This window comes from Erythrolamprus reginae, chromosome Z (assembly GCF_031021105.1).
Source record: "Erythrolamprus reginae isolate rEryReg1 chromosome Z, rEryReg1.hap1, whole genome shotgun sequence".
Lineage (NCBI taxonomy): Eukaryota > Metazoa > Chordata > Lepidosauria > Squamata > Dipsadidae > Erythrolamprus > Erythrolamprus reginae.
This window is the reverse complement of record NC_091963.1, coordinates 126,777,964-126,798,809: the sequence shown is the minus strand read 5'-3', so window position 1 is coordinate 126,798,809 and position 20,846 is coordinate 126,777,964. Positions and strand designations below refer to the sequence as shown.

General features: G+C 35.4%; 1 protein-coding gene across 1 annotated transcript; it reads right to left on the bottom strand.

Annotated features, from left to right (window-relative positions):
• Positions 1-274: 274 nt before the first annotated feature.
• On the bottom strand, positions 275-20,118 carry LOC139154115 (vomeronasal type-2 receptor 26-like). The gene is made up of 6 exons (XM_070728545.1): positions 20,057-20,118; positions 12,992-13,235; positions 4,952-5,815; positions 4,210-4,437; positions 3,191-3,317; positions 275-1,176 (listed from the first exon to the last, which is right to left on the bottom strand). The coding sequence occupies exons 1-6, from the start codon at positions 20,116-20,118 to the stop codon at positions 275-277; spliced, it is 2,427 nt and encodes an 808-aa protein (XP_070584646.1).
• Between the last annotated feature and the right edge of the window lie 728 nt (positions 20,119-20,846).

The following is a 20,846-nucleotide window of genomic DNA, read 5'->3' as shown; positions in this document are numbered from 1 at the left end:
ATATTTTCTTTTATGTACACTGAGAGCATATACACCAAAGACAAATTCCTTTTGTGTCCAATTATACTTGGTCAATAAAGAATTGTATTCTGTTCTGTTCTAGGCGTGATAGCTGTACTTTATAGGTGATTACAGAATTAGTAGAAATGATATAGTAGAGTTTAAATCTAAATCTTAAAACTTTTGAAAGCTATTTCCATTAATATTCTATATTGCATAGCAATGAAACATCTACACTGCATTTTGAAAGATAATAAAACAGTGATTATATTAATCAGTTATTTCTTCTCATTAGTTGCTCCCTTTTGTTCAAGTCTGGATGAAACACAATGATATAACATTTGGGGAAAAAGATGCAACACAAAATCCCAGCACCTGAAGATAAGATAGAAAAGATCTCCACAGCCACCATGTATTTCCCTTTGGAGCTCAGGTATGCTGGGACAAAGGTCAGCCAAACACTACAAAAGACCAACATGCTGAAGGTGATGAATTTAGCTTCATTGAAACTATCAGGTAATTTCCTGGCAAGAAAAGCTGTGATGAAGCTGATAAGAGCCAAGAAACCCATATAGCCAAGGACACAATAAAACATAGTCACCGAGCCTTCATTACATTGCAGGATAATTTCTTCAATAATTGTGATCATATCAATATCTGGGAATGGAGGGTTCATAGACAGCCAGAGAGTACAAATGCCTGCTTGGATCAGGGAGCACGAAACAACAATGGAATTAGTTAATTTTTTGCCCACCCATTTCCTCATTCTGGATCCTGGTTTGGTGGCCATAAAAGCCAGAACCACTGTGACGGTCTTTGCTAAGACTGAAGAAACAGCCACTGAGAAGACCATGCCAAAAATTGTTTGTCTTAGGAAACAGGTAAATTTTCCTGGTTTGCCAATGAATAGCAGTGCTGAAAGGAAGCAGAGCAAGAGGGCAATGAGGAGAACATAGGTCAGGTCCCGGTTGTTGGCTATGACGATGGGAGTGTTGTGGTGGCTCATAAATACTGCAAGCACAAAAACAGTGGACAAAGAAAAAGAAAAAGAAATACAGGCTAAATTGATCCCTAATGGTTCTTCATAATTCAAGAAACTAATAGTTCGGGGAATACAAAAATTCCGTTTCTTGTTTGGATAGAATTTATCTTCGCATCTAGAACATTCGTTTGTATCTGAAAAAGAAGAGATGATATGATATTATATTCATACAGATTGTGTATCATCATAGTATAATAATAAACCTAATTTATGATTATAAAGTTACAAAGATTAGATTTTTTATAATTTTTATAAAATATTTTAATTATCATGTTCCTGCTAAATTTAATTGGCATGCAAGTTTTATTTTATTTAATAGTACTTACTTTTAAGTACAACATTTAAATTAACAATTCTATCTATCTATTATCTATTGTGTATTTTCATTTTCTCTCTCTCTCTCTTTGTCTCTCTATCCCCTTCCCTCGCTCCCTCCCTCTCTCCCCCCCGATATTAAAAGTGTATACTGGGAAGCAATGATAGATATGCATGTGCTCTTACTCATTTGCCAACATTTATATTTCTTTATTTAAGGCATTTTGATGGATGCCCAGCTCAAGCTATGACATACAAGAAAGAAGAAATGTCAAAGTCAGCAAATACCAAAAGAAAATATATTATTGATACCAAATAAACAATAAATGATAAATGTGGCTAAGTTAGCCCACCTAAAAATATGGGCTTAAATAGAAAATAGATTCAGCTATAAACTCATGCAATATACCATTAAGGAGGATGCAGTGGGGAAGCAAGGTGGAATATGAGTAACTCTTCCCCCATGTCTTATGACCTGACTATTCTTGGAAAGAATTGGAAAGAAGTATAGAAGGCACTATTTATTTGTTTGTTTGTTTGTTTGTTTGTTTGTCTATGCCACCCAATCCCAAAGGACTCAGGGCACACATGCACAGCACATCTTTTCTAGCTTGTTTTATTTATTTATTTATTTATTTATTTATTTATTTGTTTGTTTGTTTGTTTGTTTGTTTGTCAAATGTGTATAGAATAGTAGTAGTTTATATAAACATAACATAAGTAAAAAGTAAGGATAAAAAAAGGACAATAGGACAGTAAGACAGGGATGGTAGGCACGTTGGTGCACTTATCCACGCCTCTTACAGACCTCTTAAAAATGGGGATAGGTCAATTATATATAGAAATTCTAAGGGTAAAGTTTTTGGGGTTTGAGGAAGAAACCACAGAGTCATTCCAGTCATTGATCACTCTATTGCTGATGTCATATTTTGTGCAATCCAGTTTGGAGTGGTTTATATTTAGTTTGAATCTATTACATGCTCGTGTATTGCTGCGATTGAAGGTGAAGTAGTCATTAACAGGAAGGACATTTTGATATATGATTTTATGAACTACATTTAGATCAGATCGGAGGTGACAGAATTGTAAATAGTCTAATCCCAGTATTTCAAGTCTAGTGGAATAAGGTATTTAGCTGCAAGCGAAGGAGTGAAGGACTCTTCTTGTGAAATATTTCTGGACTCCCTTGATTGTATTAATGTCTGATATGCAATGTGGGTTCCACATCTGGTGAGCTGTACTCCAGTATTGGTCTAACAAATGTTTTGTAAGCTCTGGTTAGCAGTGTAATACTGCCAGAGAAGAAACTACATAAGATTAGATTAACAACTCTTAGTGCCTTTTTACCAATATTGTTACAGTGGGCTCTAGCTCTTAGGTCATTGGATATGAGTATGATGGTGTACACATCCCTTACAGACCTCTTAGAAAGGTGGAGAGATCAATTGTAGATAATCTAAGGTTAAAGGTTTTGGGGTTGGGAGTAGAAACCACAGAGTCAGGTAGAGCATTGCTGAAGTTGTATTTTTTGCAGTCTAGTTTGGAACGGTTGGCATTTAGTTTAGTTTGGACATTTAGTTCTTCACTATTGTTTCTCCTCCTGTTCGTCTGTTAGTGGTTCAAAATATACAAGCCCAATATACCTCTTTGTCTAATTGTATCGCTACCAGGGAGTTCAACATACAACATAGATAAAGAACTTACAAAAAATAATATTTGTGGGAAACAGTGACATAAATTTATACTAGAATATTCCAGAAAGCAGAAATTATACATACCATACCATGTTGAATTTAATGAAAATATATTAATAAGTAGATAAATATCTCTTACCATTTTCAGTTGAAACCCTCCCCTCTGGACATGTGAGACAGTCATAACAGCAAAATGGCATTCCCTCGCTCACTATTTTGTAGAAACCCGGATAACAGCTCTCACTGCAGACAGAAATGGGTATCACCTGGAAATTAAAGAGGAGACTTATACATATGGATGCTTTTGGTCTAGTATTGACATTTTAAATGATAGAAACATGACATGAACATACAGTGTTCCCTCGATTTTCGTGGGGGATGCGTTCCGAGACTGCCCGCGAAAGTTGAATTTCCACGAAGTAGAGATGCAGAAGTAAATACACTATTTTTGGCTATGAACAGTATCACAAGCCTTCCCTTAACACTTTAAACCCCTAAATTGCAATTTCCCATTCCCTTAGCAACCATTTAGATTATTACTCACCATGTTTCTTTATTAAAGTTTATTTTAAAAAATATTTATTAAAGGTGGACGAAGGTTTGGTGATGACATATGACGTCATCGGACAGGAAAAACCGTGGTATAGGGGGAAAAACCGCAAAGTATTTCTTAATTAAGATTTTTGAAAAACCGTGGTATAGACTTTTCGCGAAGTTCGAACCCACGAAAATCGAGGAAACACTGTATTTCCAATTTAGGAATAGAAATAATAATATGGAAAAGATGTTTATATAATATAAATTCCAATTAAGTGCACTTGTTTTTTTAGAAAAACAAGGGCAATCATGAGATCGGAAAAGAGAAAAATTTGAACTGAAGAATAACTTTAGCATAGGCCTATCGTCAGCTGAGGCAAATTATAGTTTAATCATTTTATTCTATAGTTATATTATATGAGGAAGAAATGGCATCACATTTTACTTAAAAACTATTAATAGGGTTTTTTTTGCAGATATTCAGATATGATAATCTGCTGCTCATTGATTATAGGGCGATAACTTTACATAAGAATTTCCTTTTGTCCAATAGGATAAACTTACATATCAAATTAGAGAAAGCCTGTTGATTCAGAATCAAGGACAAAAATTAAACCCTACCTGGTTAAACCAGCTAGGCCATGTAATCATCTCATTATTGATGGTTAATATTTTATTTGGAGGAGCTGAATGGTCCACATTTCCAACTTTCACATGAAGAAATGACTTGTTTGGGAAAGTCATCAAGTTCACAATATCAAAGCCAGCTGCCTCAATTCCATTGTGATCAATGGAGATCTGTTCTCCAGCACCATTGTTAAAAGCAACATTTCTCAGGAAATAGTGGAACTGAATTGAAAGGGGATAAAAATAACAGTTTGGGGAGACTAAATTGCTAGTGCCCTGGTGATAATGTTCAAATCAGAATATTAGACTTTTGCATTCTATGAATATTTTTACTGATAGTATTTCAATTGAAGAGAAAATTGGAATCAAGGATATGAATTAAAATAATCAGTAAGAGCAGATTATTTTTGATGAAAAATGAGATAAACAAAAGGAATTGATTAATGGTCCTCTTACCTTCCCCTGAATATCTTGCTTATGGGAAAAAAACTTCTACTAAACTAAAGATATTCACAAGTCAGATAATTAAAAAGACAGATATTCATGTGGAATATCTGCTAGACCCTTCTCCCTTTAGCATTTATAATGTTACCTAACTGCATAATGAAATTTCTGCCAGGAAAAACAACCAATCTCAGAAAACACCAGAAATTATGAGTGGAAATTCAATCCAAATAACAATTCAGGATTCCTATCAAGCTTACAGTCATATTAGTTTGCTTAATGTGGCTATTACCTGCCAGAAGTCTTGATGAAGAATCTTCCTTCCTATTCTAGCCATTACTGATCTCTCAGTATTTCTAGAGGAGAACAGATAATGTAAAGCATGAGCTATGGCATAAACAGCATTGTAGACACTGTAGCTGTAGCCAGTCATGTTCATTTCAAAAATGGTGCTAGGAAGGCTCGCCAAATTTTCTTTTCCATTGCAAATATTTTCATGCTCATAACTCAGAATTGTATCTGGGAATACACAGTCAAAGGCTTCTTGCCAGAACTGTCTGATAAATCCATCTCCCTTTATGCCCAAAGGGTTTTGTTTCTCAGCAAATGATTTGAACTCTGGTAGAGCAGTGGAATGGATTTTGAAGGAAAGAGCACCATCAATTATTTTGATATCCAAAGCACGTTGAACAGGGGTTAAACTGAACTTCATCTGTGCTGTCATAATCAGAACAATCCCTTTTGGTTTATTTCTCACCTCTTCTATATTTAAAAAACAAAACTGCAGCCATAATAAACTTCCAAGGGCAAAAAATGGTCCATTGAACACGAATACATTAACTTTAGCACGCATGGCATAATCATAGATTTGTGCCCCCTGTTCAATCATGTCAACAGGTATGCTGAAATCAATTGATTTGGGAAATTGTGCAATGAAAGAAACACAAATCCTATGTTTGGAAAAAAGAGGAATCATTGTTTCTATAAAATTTTCACCATGTTCATTACCCATAATAAAGATCCCAATCCATGTCCACTTAAAATGCAGAAGCAGTGAGACAATTCCATCATGCTGAAGTTCTTCGGGAGGAACCATCTGATAAAAGGAAAGACCTGGGGTTTTATCATTCATTATTGGAGCAAAGCCATAAATGAGCTAGAGGGAACCAGGAAAAAAAAGAGATAAGGGCAGCATCTAGGTAACACATTTAAGTGTCCATAGTAATTCAGCTATGTTTAATTATTAATCTTCTATCAATCCCTTAAAAGAGTTTGGCTTGCCATACTGAAAAATTCTTCCAATTTTTGTTCATGGAATTTGTAATTCTAGAAAGCACAAAGGCTTGAGTACTTTTGGAAATTTGTTGAATTGCATTTCAGTGTTGCTACTAATCAGGAGGAATTTCTAATAGAATGTATAATTCTAAAACCAAGCAGTACATTCATAGGGGATGGGTAATTTGTGCTTCATATTTCCAAAATTTAGAAAACCACATATAATAATTGTTTGCCCACATCCATAGGAGTATCTACAAGTAGCAAATTTGTCTAGATGTGGAAACGAATACTGTAATTTGTATATTGATATAAATTTAAAATTGTTAAATTTCAATGTAGGTTATTATCAAATATTCCAATAATAGGCACACCTGTACTGCCAATAAAGCATTTCATTATTCTAAATTATTTACATCTATAAAATTATACTCTCTATATATCTAAGGTAAGGTAAGCATATTCAGTTCTAGCTAACAGCAGAGGTTAAATCAGCAATGAATAGGATTAGGTCTAAGGAAATAATTGTTTATTTAGGCTTCTATTGACCTTAGGTAATTGAAATCCTTCTATTTGTAATTCCTTTTGCTAGTAAGCCAGCAGAAACTTTTTCAAGCAAACCACAAAAATACATTGATTTGATTAATTGCTTGCAAAATGCTTTAAAACCTTAAACTGGTAACCAAAAAGCACATGCTGATTTCATTAAAGAAAAAACTGCTTCTGAATGCAGGGAAAATATCATAGGGTTAGGCATGAATCCAGAATTGGCTGCAATTATTAAAATTTGTAAAGGCATAGGTTATCCTACAAGCTAATCTGTTAGCTGCAACTGTGAGGCAGTAAAAGTTTTACAGTAGTGGTAAGCACAGAAGCATTTTAAGAAAGAATGTAGAGCTCCTGGCAGTGTTAATGATTTTCAGAAAAGTTCCATAGCTGGAATAACTTAAATTTGATTCCAAATGATTAAAACAATTAATATAGATGATTTTGAAGAAATATTTTTACCATACCTTTATGTGACAAATTTTAAATAATTCTCGACCTACACAGAAGTTTTGCAACAAGGCAAAATAGTCTTACTTAAAATAGTCTTACTTACTCACAATGGAGAAGCTTTGCCACAAGGCATTCTTATCTTACTCTATGTAAATTCTCTGTATCTCAAGCTTTAAGAGATTTTTGCATTAGTAATCCTCATTCTGATAGCTTCTCCTAGTATTTACTAAATTGGAAGTTTCATAAGGCATAAATCTTCTCCCCTATGGATTAAATGTTACACCAAAAAGGAAAAAAAATCAGTTCATTAAAATTGCTGGGAATTTTTAATTGGGTTTAACTTCAGTTAAGTACTTTTCACTTACTTCTCTATTGAATCAATTATTTACAGTATTGATTAAAAGTAAACATTCCAGTAATCTTATCTCAATCCTTCAGGCAGCTAGTCAAGCTTTTTTCAAGTGATTGCATCAAAAATATCTAACTACTATTGACATTATTTTTTGCTTCCTTTTGCCACAAGAAGTTTTACTTCTGTTTGCAGATCTTAAAATTTTGAAATTGTTTACATGAAATTCTGTTTCTTTTTTCCGCGTGGAATATTTTCAAATATGCAAGATCTTAAGTTTAATTGTTTTAGCTAACCCTTCAAAATCTTATTTAAATACTGGCTTGCTATACATGTAAAAAAAAATTACTCCTACAGGTCTGGTGTGGATCTCAGCTAGGTATGTTTAGTTCATGATGGTTTGGTATCAGAGTTCCAGCAAAGCAGGAAGCACATTGCCCTCTTCATCAGGTATGATATCCTCAAGCAGACAACATCAAAAGCTCAGCAGATCTTATGAAAACAAGCCAGAAACTCCCAAGAATTTATGCTGTACCTTTTCCACTTAATCAGAAATGGCTTTTTAAACCTTTGTCAGGTTCTATTAAATTTTTCTGTGACGTTTATTTCTGCATAAACTCATGGCTTCACACCTAAATCTTGTACTTGAATGCAAGCTATCAAACTATTTTTTTTGATACTATACAGAGACTCAAAGGTGACTTGGAGAATTATTGAAGTTCTTAGCTTTTCTGTTTCTCGGAATTATTGCAGCTTTTCTTCAGTAGTTTGGAGTGATTCTGGTACTTTCTGTAGTCCTGGTTCTTTCTTTTGTGATAACATGTTTTTCCAGTGTTGTTTTTCTTCATCTTTCTTGAAAATTCTGTTTGTTGACTAATATGATTAGTTTACTAGTCCAACCTTTTTCTTGTTCCCCTTTTACTCCTTTTCCATTCTCTTCATTCAAATATTAATCTTGTTCTTCAGCCATTTATTTCTATTTCCTCCTGCAATGCGTTTAAGAGACTATTCTTGCTATTAGACTAATATTTTATTTATTATTTATTTATTTTGTTAGGCATGTATTAGATAACAGATATAAGTATAAACATAATTATGAATACATGATATGTTTACAAATACATGGGAACATTAGGACATGCTGCTGTGAGTGAGGTAAAGTTCTGCAGGTTTGGGGAAGAAACCACAGAGTTCCATAAGTAATCCATTCCAGCATTAACTACCCTGATACTGAAGTAGCATTTTCTGCAGTCAAATTGGCAGAGTTTATCATAGATTTGAATTTATTATGTGCTCATGATTGAAGCTGAAACAGTCATTGATGGGTAGAACATTGTAGCAGATAATTTTATGGACTACACTTCAGTCAGATCAAAGACAGCAAAGTTCTAAGCTGTCTAATACCAACAGTCCTTTCTTCCTATTGTTGTGAGCCGCTGCGAGTCTCCAGAGAGGGGCAGCATACAAATGTAATAAATTAAATTAATTAAATTAAACAGTCTGGTGGCATAAGGTATTTTATTGTGAGCAGAGGAATGCTGGAGGATTGTTCTCATGAAATATTTTTGGACTTGTTCAATTGTACTAATGTCTGACATGCAGCGTGGGTTCCAGACAGATTAGCTGTATTCAAGAATTGGTCTAGCAAATGTTTTGCATGCCCTAGTTTGTAGTTCTATATTACTGGAGAAGAAGCTATGCAAGATTAAGTTATCAACCTTTAATGTCTTTTTGGCAATGCTGTTACAGTGAGCTTTGGCACAGTGACAGTTAGGCAATACTTGCTTATTTCCTTTTATGTTACCCCATGATCTGTGGAATGGAAACAAACACTTCTCAGTAGAATGTTTTATTTCTAAAACTGTTGTTCTAACTAGTTATTCTCGATTTAGATTTCTTGACTTCTTTATTATTGTTTTGTAACTCTATATGCAATTTTATATTGTTGTAAGGCACCTTGAGTCCTTCAGGATTGGGTGTAGATAGATAGATAGATAGATAGATAGATAGATAGATAGATAGATAGATAGATAGATAGTAAACCCAGAAAACCTGTGATGATGGACTCTCAAATCTTTAGAAAAACTTTTCAAAGAATTATTGAAAGGTTTTATATTAGTTGGGGAAGCACAGATTTTGCATTATTTCAGCATCCTTTATAACTTGTAGAATTGTGGAGTGGTGCACTTCCCTTTCCTCTCCCTCCTTTCTATAAGGGATGTACCCAATCTGTTTAATACAAGATTAATTATTCATCCCAAAATCCACAACTCATTTTATTTTTTTTCACCAAACAATGTAAGACCTGCAAGGATCATGATTTTACTGCAGTCTAAATAGTCGATAATCAACTCTTTCATAGAAATGAATTTTATTTTTAAAATTCTAGGTGAAAAACACCATATTTGACCTTAACTCTGTATTGAAAATTGTTAAACCTGTCTCCCGCCCCTAATTCCTTTATGAAGGGACATTTGGAAATCAGTTCCACCAACAGTTGTTACATGATTTTGTAAGTTTCACATATAATTGGGGATTGTTTATTAGCAATATAATTAAATTTTTTAGTTATACAAAGTACAACTATTCTGCAACAATAGCTTCTCATAATGGCAAGGATTTAGCAAAATCATCTCTATATTCAGAGGTTTGATTAATCTAGATTAAGGGAAACAAGATATGTGGTTGAATTTATCTTAGAATTCATCAATGAAAATCATGTTGATGTCAATGCACATTAATTTGCCAATTGGTTGCTTTGGTAATAGTGAATCGTAAGTTATTGAGTGTTACATCTCATACTGATTTCAGTTGTATCTCATTCCTGAGTTTATGCTACAAACTTAAAAATAAATTCAGGTTAACAAATCTCAGTTACAATGTTACATCCATAAATATAAACTACTGTATGTTATTGCTAACTATGATAGCATGATTTAGACTATTTATTTTGCTTAAAATAAAGACTAAGTTTCAAACAAGTCCTGAACGACAAACTTTATATATCATTTTAGTCCCAGAAATATGATTGTTTAGAACCAACCAATAACTTTGGATTCAACTTTGGAATCATACAAAAAAAAAAGAGATGATGAAAAAACTCCTATAAATTTTTAGTTATGTACACTACATTCTACTAGGTTGAAGGAATTTAGTTTCACATAAATGATGTAACATTGCAAATTAAATAGATCACATTCTAGATATTTGATTCTAGAATTTTCAGGGGAGCGTTATTTTCATCTGTGCTACTTGAGTATATTTAAAATTGTAATTTTAAATTGTCTTGTGAAAGTAGGACAGTAAAAGTAGCATGAAATTTACATGGATGCCTTACCTGTGGAATCTTATAGATATCCACAATAGTGGACACAAAAAAGGAGATTTCAGCATCCAGTCCTCCAATAATACTTATGACATTATTCTGGAGGTTACATAGGTAGTTGGGGACCAGTCTTTCAGTTGCTGATAGTAGTAACATAGTGGCGTGATAAGTCTTTTGAGCATTGTTATAACTATCATAAATATGGAAGCCCAAGGTGAGATTGGGTAGGATTTGTGTGTTTTGATTGATTTCCTTTACTGCATATACCAAAGCCAGGATGTGCTGGTAATTCTTTGGAATGCCACTACAAGGAAGGTTGCACATCAGAAGTATATTTTTCCAGTTCTTATATTCTAATCAGTAGTTATACAAATAAGTAAATTCAGTAGGTTAGTTTCACCAAGTTCAACAACAACAGCAAACAAACAAACGATAAACAATAATAATAACTGCAATGCAAACAGAGCCGACAGCTGGTGCAATAAAGCTTTGCATGGGCAGTTCCTTGACAAGATTGAAGGAAAAGTTGATAAGAAGAAGACCTGATTATGTCTCACTAATGGAACACTGAAGGAGACAAAAGGTTTGATTCTTGTATCCCAGGAGCAAGCAATCAGAACAAATGTAATCAAGGCCAGGATTGAAATATCAGCTGATAACCCAAAATGTAGACTTTACAAGGAAGCTGATGAAACAATTGATCATATCCTTACACACAGACATACTACAAACAGAGGTACTACCTTCAAGTGCTTTGTAGAATAGGTAGACTCCTTCTTTGTGGCAACCCCTGATATATTGGAACACTGCTATCATGTCTCCCCTGCTCCTTCTTTTCATTAAACTAGCCAGGCATAGTTCCTGCAACTGTTCTTCATATGTTTTAGCCTCCAGTCCCCTAATCGTCATTGTTGTTCTTCTCTGCACTCTTTCTAAAGTCTCAACATCCTTTTGGCATCGTGGTGACCAAAACTGAATGCAATATTCCAAGTGTGGCCTTACCAAGGCCTTTTAAACTTTTATTAACACTTCATGTGTACTTGATTCTATCTGTCTGTTAATGCAGCCTAGAACTGTGTTGATTTTTTTTGGCAGCTGTCGCATATTGTTGGCTCATATTTAAATGATTGTCCACTAGGACACCAAGATCCCTGTCATAGTTATTACTGTTGATCTGTTTTTAACAAACCCATGTTGGCTTTTGATTATTATTGGTTTGCTTCTGAGTGTTCATTGATTTGTTGCTTGATTATCTTTCCCAAAATTTTCTCTGGTATTGAAGTCAGGCTGTCAGGCTCTACTTTTTCTAGGGACCTTTTTTGAACATCAGCTCTTTTCCAGTCCCCCAGCAGTTCCTGGGGGCTCCACAATCTTTGAAAGATATACTGTAGTTCAGTGGTTCTGAGATCTCGTCTGTCAGTTCCTTCAGAACCTCAGGGTGTAATCCATCTGGTCCTGGTGATTTGAATTCGTCTAGGTTAGACAGGTATTCATTTATCATTTTCTTCCCTATTTTAACTTGTGTTTCTAATATGTTTTGTGTGATACTGTTTTTGATAGATTGGACTGTTTTTTTTCCCTTTGTGTAAATACAGATGGAAAAAAATGTGTGAAGTAGCTCAGCTTTCTCCCTGTTGCTTGTCACCTTCTTGCCACTTTCTCCCTGCAATGGGCCAATTGTTTCTTTGAAATTTTTCTTGTTTTTAATATGTTGGAAGAAGCTTTTTAAAATTACTTTTTACTTTTGTTGCAAGCCTTTGTTCATTGTGAACCTTAGCTTTCCTCATTTTATCTTTACAGGCTTGGGCTACTTGCTGGTGCTCTGCCTTAGTTATTTCCCCTTCTTTCCACTTTTTGTTCTTGTCCTTTTGTCTTTCAATTTGTCAGCGAGTTCTTTATGAGCCATGCTGGTTTCTTTTGTGACCTATTATTTTTCTTCTTCATTGGTATTGAACTTTTATAATCTCACTTTTCAAAATTTCCCAAGCTTCTTGAATTGTTTTCCTCTTGAGGATTCTCATCCATGGAATATTTCCAAAATTCTTTCTAGGTTTATTGAAATTAGCTCACTTAAAGTCAAAGACTCTAGTTTGACTCTGTTCTACTGTTTATATTTGCATAATGTTGAATTCCAATATTGCATGATCACTTGCCCCCTAGGTTCCTGTAGCTTCAACACCTTCTATCATTTTATCTCTGTTAGTGAGAATTAAGTCCAATATGGCTGATCTCCTTGTTCCCTTCTCTACTTTTTGGGTAACAAAGTTGTCTGCTAGGTTTGTTAGGAACCTGTTAGATCTTTCACTTGTTGCCGAGTTTGACTCCCAGCTGATGTCAGGGTAATTAAAATCCCCCATCACTATTATGATGTGCTTCCTACATACCTTAGTTAGCTGACTAGCAAAAAGTTCATCTACTTCCTCTGTTTGGTTGGGTGGTCTATAGTATAGACCTATGGCAATGTTATTTTCCCCACCTCCTTCAATATAGACCCAAATGCATTCAATATGATTTTCATTATCGTTGTGCTCTATTTCTGTAGAGGTGTAATTATTTGTTATATATAGTACAACTCCACCTCCTCTTTCTCTCGTATCTCTGTTAGTATAAGTGATGTCTCTTATGTATCTGAATTAATATATACGTAACAAAGATATTTCAAAAGAAAATGCAAAGAATTTCAGACACAGGGCATATATCTGGAATCCACAAACAGCATGTATGTTTTTGGCTTCCCAAAATAAAGGTAATGAGATTTTTGGCAGAGTCAGGCCCTTTATTTGAAATTCTTTGAATAATTTTTCTTTTTAGTTAGGTTCATGACTTTGTTGTGGACTAGGTTAGGAATCAGTTTGATGGACTCATTGTTTAGATGTAAGGTAAAAATGAACTTGCTTATTCAGGAAGACTATGAAGAAAAATAATTTTAACCCTGCTGTTCTCTTCAAAAACACTATACACTTGTACTCTTCCTGGGTCTATTTGACCTGGACCGGAAATTTCTTATTTTAGATACTTATATTTGGTCTTTTTGAAAGCTTTTTTCACTTGGAAACTAGCTTGAACATTTCTCCACACAATGAAATGAAAATTGAACTGAAAAAATTAATGCTTATTGGTTTATTTTGCACATAAAAGCCGCCCCCCCGTTTTGTGAAATTATTTTCAATTTATAGATAGTTTTGCCTGCAAAATGCATTCTATTTTACTAAAGTTGGTGTGGGATTGATAGCTTGAACATTTCTGAACATAATAATATGAAAATTGAACTGAAAAAAATGATGCTTATTGGTTTATTTTGCTCATAAAAGCGCCCCCATGCTTATACTCAAATAGGCTTATACTCGAGTATAAGACCCTATGGTCTTATATTCAAAAATAAACCAATAAGTATCATTTTTTCAGTTCATTTATATTTTTCTTATGATCAGGAATGTTCAATTTAGTATATCAAAACTTTTTGGGGAAAATCCCTTGGAGATTTGTAGCCTAAAAAAATATAAACTGACACGAAATGATCAAAAATGGGGGGGAGGCCTTTTTGATCAAAATAAACTAATAAGCATTAATTTTTTCAGTTCAATTTTCATATCATTATATTCAAAAATGTCCAAACTATAGATTTAATGCAAAATGTTTTCAAAAAAGTTGCAACTGGCAGGCTAAAAAATGTAAATTGAAAATGAATGAACAAGGCCAGGGAGGGGGATTGAAAAAAATATTAAACCAATAAGCATCAATTTTTTCAGTTCACTTTTCATATCATTATGTTCAGGAATGTTCAGACTACTAATTCAATGCAAAAAGTTTTCAAAAAAGTTGCAACTGCCAGGCTAAAAAAAAAAAGAAAATTGAAAATGATTGCACACAGCCTGTGTAAGGCCTTATTTCTGATTAAAAAAAACCCTACAATAAGCATCATTTTTTTCAGTTCATTTATATTTTTCTTATGTTCAGTAATGTTCAAACTACCAATCCCACACCAACTTTAGTAAAATTGAATGCATTTTACAGGCTAAACTGTCTATAATTTGAAAAAAAAGTTCACAAAAAAGGGGGCTGCCTTTTATCAGCAAAATAAACCAATAAGCATCAATTTTTTCAGTTCAATTTTCATATCATTGTGTGCAGAAATGTTCAGACTACCTTCCAAGTGAAAAAGGTTTCCAAATTGACCAAACATAAGCACCTCAAATGAAGAATGTTCGGTCCAGATCAGGGTGACCAGGGAAGAGTACAAGTGTGACTTTTTTTCAGCAAGAAAGAAGCCCCCCAACCCCCCAAAAATTCTCATAGAGAGAACCCCTGAAATGATCCAAACTCATGAAATTTCAAGTTTCAGATATACAGGGAAACCTTTTTACAGGGTCTCAAAGTTCAAAAATTAATAGCATGGTTAAATCAATCTTCCTCAAGCTGTGTCAGCATAAAGTACCAAATACTCTCCAATTAGATAGCAATAGTGGACAATTGCAAGATTGGAAGCCCATCTATGTGGTGATGCCCTGATTTAGGAAGTTTTAACATGTTCAGCATTGCCACATGAACAGATTTCTGCATTCCCATAAATCCACATATTACATTCTGCGGTTGAGAAAAGAACATGTTTGTTAACATCTGCTGATATTCAACCCAGTCAATCATCTATTATTCTTTGATGACAGTGAAATGATGGATTATTTCAATTTAGTACATTTACTTATATTGACCCCAATCAATCATATATTATTATTTGATGGATTATTTCAGAAATCACAAATCTATGAAAATATAAAGCAAAAATAGCCATTCCATTTCTTACATAAGTTGTTCAGGCAATATTGGAGGAAGGCGTTCTTGGAAGGTGACTTCATATGTGACCGGAGCAACTTGAGAAGAAATGCTTCCCACCATAAAATCTCCTGGCTGATGATATTTGTGATGTGGAGGATATGGATGAAATATGTCGCATCTATGAATTTTGCACCCAACATGAGGGAGCAGGACTAGAAACCAGACCAATAGAGTTGCCATTCCTATTATAACAACAGATTTCAAAGATGCTCTTTGTTCTTATGACCATTAGGACTTTTGGGATTAACATTGTATAATATTATATAACATGAATGTTAGCTTATCTAACATGATTCATACTCATCTCTAAGCCTGACGTGATTCACTCTAGTTCTAAATGGTATTGATATTTTAAAAGAAAGAGAGATAAGTAACATCCTACATTAATATTTTAAATTAATCTTTCTAATGAATACTGAGATTCAGTGAGACTTTGACAAAAGAAGAATGAAAAATAGTAATTTAGATGCACAAGCAAGAAGGTGATTATTAAACTGGAGTTCAGTTCCCCCTAGTGTGTCCTGCAGAAATTATGTTATTGTTTTTCTTTCTCGTATTCTTATAGGAACTAGGGTTTGGGGATGTGAATATTGTGACTAGGGAATATCTACTGTACATTCATATTCTGGGAACAGTTTGATGGTGATGGTTGGCAAAAAATTATTCCCAGAAATATGCTAGAGATTTTCATGAGTTTGTTGAGAATATATTCTGACACTGACATGCTGATAATATTTATTTTATTTATTCAAATTTTATGCCACCCTTTCCTTACACTCAGGGTGGCTTACAACATGTTAGCAATAGCACTTTTGAACAGAGCCAGCATATTGCCCACATAATCCAGGTACTCATTTTACTCACCTTGGAAGGATGGAAGGCTGATTCAACCTTGAGCCGGTGATGAGATTTGAACCGCTGACCTGCAGATCTACAGTCAGCTTCAGTGGCCAGCACTCTACCTGCTGCGCCACCCCGGCTCTCGAGCCAACCGTGGAATAATAAAGAAGTTAGCATGGCCAGATCTGAAATTTACTTAAACAAGAGATCACCAAATCATTTATTGCATTAGAAATAGGAATCTATCTATCTATCTATCTATCTATCTATCTATCTATCTATCTATCTATCTATCTATCTATCTATCTATCTGTTTTTTTCTGTTGGATCACCATGGTATATTGAAGGAATGTCACAGCTCCTTTTTGCCTCTAGGCCCAACCAGGGCCATTTCAAGGCAGTTAATTTATTCATAGCCAACAAACTATGTTCTGTATGTATCACATATTTTTCCTGAATATTTAAAATTAAGGGAGACTAGGATAGCGCTATTTCAGCCTTGTTCTGGCCTCATCAGCTAGCCATACCCTTTACTGGGAGTAAGAGTAAATTAACTGCCTTGAAATGGCCCTGGGTTTTGCCTAGAGGCAAAAAGGATCTGTGACGTTCCTTCAATATACCAGGGTGATCCGACATAAAAAACATATAGCCCCTCCCTGGTACAGAGCTAAAGGGATCAGGCCTGGTGGCCTAGAGGTTAATTCTCTGCGTTACAAGGCAGAAGCTGCCAGAACAAATCCCAGTAAGGGTGTGGCTAGCTGATGAGGCCAGAACAAGGTCAAAATGGTGCCATCCTAATCTCCCTTAATTTTAAAATTTCAGCAAAAAACATGTGGTGTGTGTGTGTGTGTGTGTGTATATACACACACACACATATATATATAATATGTTTTTTCTGTTGGATCAAGGCCGAAATAGCGCTATCCCAGTCTCCCTTAATTTTAAAAATTCAGCAAAAACATGTGATACATACATATGTACGTACGCATGTATTTCCTACCATTACAGTTTAGGAGAAATAATATGAAGGGAAGTTTTATACCTCTATCAGATTGGATTTTGAAAAGTTCAAGTCTCTGGGCACCTAGATAGTATTCTTATGAAAGCTGAGAGATTAAGAAGATCACTGATCTCTCTAAGGTTGATGTAGTTCCTTTGTAGAAACCTCATAAAAAACATTATTAGAAAAAGTTCAAATAATCTACTTTTTCTAGGGACCTTTGTAGCTGAAAGGCCATCACTTCCTCTATAACTTCTCAAAGAAGGAATCACAGGAATGTTGGTGGCAGATCTGCAGTTGTTCAAATCATTCAGATCAAGTGAAGGCTTCTTGATTAAAGGGAACACAACCATTTAGAGGTAAAAGAAATACTCCATCATCAAATACCCATTAGGAGGAACTTATTAGGAGCAACAGGGATGCCTCTTTGTGAGTAATTTTGCCAATCTGTTTTACTTCTTTCTCCATTCAGCCTTGTAGGTCCTGTGATTTGGTAGAGAAGGCAATTCCTCCTCAGCTCTGTTGTCCAGTTGCAGTTGCAATTCTTCTCCACCCTGTGCCCTCCATCTCTCCCCTTTCCTCCCTATCCTGGTACTCATTTGGTCATTCCCCTAATGATTCCTCAAAAGCTTTTGGCTCTACAAGCTCCTCCCACCCTTCTATTTCTGGCTTGGAGGTTTTGGCATCTTCCTAATGCTGTTCCTTGCCACCCTCCACCCTCCGGCTCTTAACCTCATAGAACCAATCCTTTCTTATTCTCCAAGTTGGCATCCAGAGAAACCATCACAGTAGGGTCCATGATTAGTTGACTCAGTCTGTGGTTGTCATGGTGGTCATATAGAATCTTGGACTAGTCAAAATCATTAATCAGAAGAAAGTGTGATGAATCCCTTCAACATAACAAAATAGTCAAACACCACCAGAACACAGCAGTTAGATTTAGATCATTTAGAGCTGGAGGGGCACCTTAAAAACACCTTGGTGGCATTTAGCCAACCTTATAAGGATAGCATTCAGCCAAACTTACAAAGGTGACAATATTTATTTTTGCTGTTGTAATTAGCACTGTTTACTTATACATAATTTTGTATTTGTTGTTTGTTGAAACTAGTAGTTGCTTTATCTTTTTGAGTTCTTGAGAAAATGAAAGGGATTTGCTTGAGCAAATGAAATGGATCTGAGGGGCTGCCTGGTTTAATCCAGTTAAGCACTTTAAATAACCCTTTATTTCATGTGATGACTAGGGTTTTCAATGAACTGCCAACCAAAGATGCACGAAATGTCCAACATTTCTCTAAATACACACAGTAAAGATCAAGATGGACTATTTTAAAGATACTTTTCCACTAGAAAGAGATATCATAGATCAAAATATCCAAGAAAATAGAGCGTGTGAAGGGGCAATGTTCATTTAAATTGGATAATTAAGCAGTTAACAATCTAAAGCAGGGATGTAAATTCATAGGGTCACAGTGGCATCATATGATGTACAGTGATCCCCCGAGTTTCGCGATCCCGATCATTGCGAATCGCTATATCGCGATTTTTCCACCCGATGACGTCACTCCCTTCCTTTCTCATCTTTCTTTCTCTCTCTCTTTCTCTATCTTGCTTCTTCCTCTCTCACACTCTCTTCCTCCCTCTCTCATCTCTTTCTTTCCTTCTCTCTCTTTCTCTATCTCTCCCCCTCTTGCTCTCCAGCGATGGGGAAACCCCATCTTCGGCTCCTCGCTGCTGCGGCGCTGCAAGCGAGCAGCCGGGCGGGCGGGCGAACGGGCAAGCGGCAAGCGATCTTGGGGTTTCCCCGTTGCCTGGGCAATGGGGAAACCCCATCTTCGGCTCCTCGCTGCTGCCGCGCTGTGGAGCAGATCAGCTGTTGGGCGGCCGAAGGGGTCTTCCCCGCCACCCACATCGCCCACACGCAAACTCCACCATGTGCGCATGTGCGGCCATGGAAAACAGGACGCGCATGTGCAGATGGTGTTTTTACTTCCGTACCGCTACATCACGAGTTTACGATTATCGCGCGGGGTCTTGGAACGGAACCCTCGCGATAATCGGGGGATCACTGTATTGGGACTTCCCCCCCTTCACTAAACCAGGCATGAAGATGGCCAGTACATGATGCATCTAGCCTCTAGGGCCGGGTGTTTGACAGCCCTGGTCTAAAGGCTAACAGAGAACTCCTAGTTTACAGTAGCCAATGTTCTTTCTTTCTTTCTTTCTTTCTTTCTTTCTTTCTTTCTTTCTTTCTTTATTTATTTATTTATTTATTTATTTATTTATTTATTTATTTATTTATTTATTTATTTATTTATTTATTTATTTATTTATTTATTTATTTATTTATTTATTTATTTATTTATTTATTTATTTATTTATTTATTTATTTATTTATTTATTTATTTATTTATTTATTTATTTATTAGATTTGTATGCTGCCCCTCTCCATAGACTCTGCAGAATATTGTATTTGCTATAATTGAAAGTGCAGTTTGCTCTAATACTAAGTAGGGGTGGGGGTGAAATATATAGGGGATAATTCTGACCAACTTGTAGTGTTAGATGATGCAGAGTTGTAGCCAAAAGAACAATTGGCATTTACATTTCTTTTTGAAGTTAAAGTACAAAGCTGTAGCTAAATGACTGATAATGATCAACGGGCTGTCATCTGACCATTCCCTAGGTTGCATCGCTTTGCCCCATTCAAGAACCTTCCCAAATACCATTACAGATAGAACTGTAGCTAACTGACTAGGGGTAGGTTGTAACTTACCTTGCTGCCAGTTTGCTTTCTTCTGTGTCACCTGGCTGCACCTTAAGGGTCCGTACATGCATGCACAGTGCCAAAAAAAGAAAAAGAAAATACCCCAAAAGAAGCAAAAAAAAATGGCAATGCATGCACAGGGCTGGAAACTGGGCTTTTGCACATGCTCAGAAGAAAAAAATAATTTAAAAAATTAAAATAAAATAATTTTTCCCCAAAAGATGGCAGAACCCACAGAAAGGCACCAACCAAACCGGTTCTGTGACATCATCATGATTAGTGATGGGCGAACTCAACTGTGTTCGGGTTCAGCAAGTTCGGATGAACATTACGCAAAATTCGGCCGAACCTGAACTCGAACCCGAACGGGGAATCCGAGCAAGAGATTCTGGGGTTAGAGCTTTGATGTCACATATACCGGCAGGTTGCTAAGAATGGCAAGGTGATCTCTTCCTGTTTATTTTTATGTGAAAAGACGCTGCAACGGCACTGTAACAAAGGGCGGTCCTTTCATGTAAATGATATTTGTGATGTGGAGGATATGGATGAAATATGTCGCATCTATGAATTTTGCACCCAACATGAGGGAGCAGGACTAGAAACCAGACCAATAGAGTTGCCATTCCTATTATAACAACAGATTTCAAAGATGCTCTTTGTTCTTATGACCATTAGGACTTTTGGGATTAACATTGTATAATATTATATAACATGAATGTTAGCTTATCTAACATGATTCATACTCATCTCTAAGCCTGACGTGATTCACTCTAGTTCTAAATGGTATTGATATTTTAAG

Excerpts from the sequence above, each read along its gene's own strand:
- LOC139154115 (XM_070728545.1), bottom strand. The coding sequence starts at position 20,118 with ATGCATGTACGGACCCTTAAGGTGCAGCCAGGTGACACAGAAGAAAGC. Across the intron at positions 13,236-20,056 it reads GAAAGCAAACTGGCAGCAAG|ATACATAAGAGACATCACTT; the intron begins GTAAGTTACAAC and ends ATATTAATTCAG. Across the intron at positions 4,438-4,951 it reads TTCATCAAGACTTCTGGCAG|TTCCACTATTTCCTGAGAAA; the intron begins GTAATAGCCACA and ends CTTTCAATTCAG.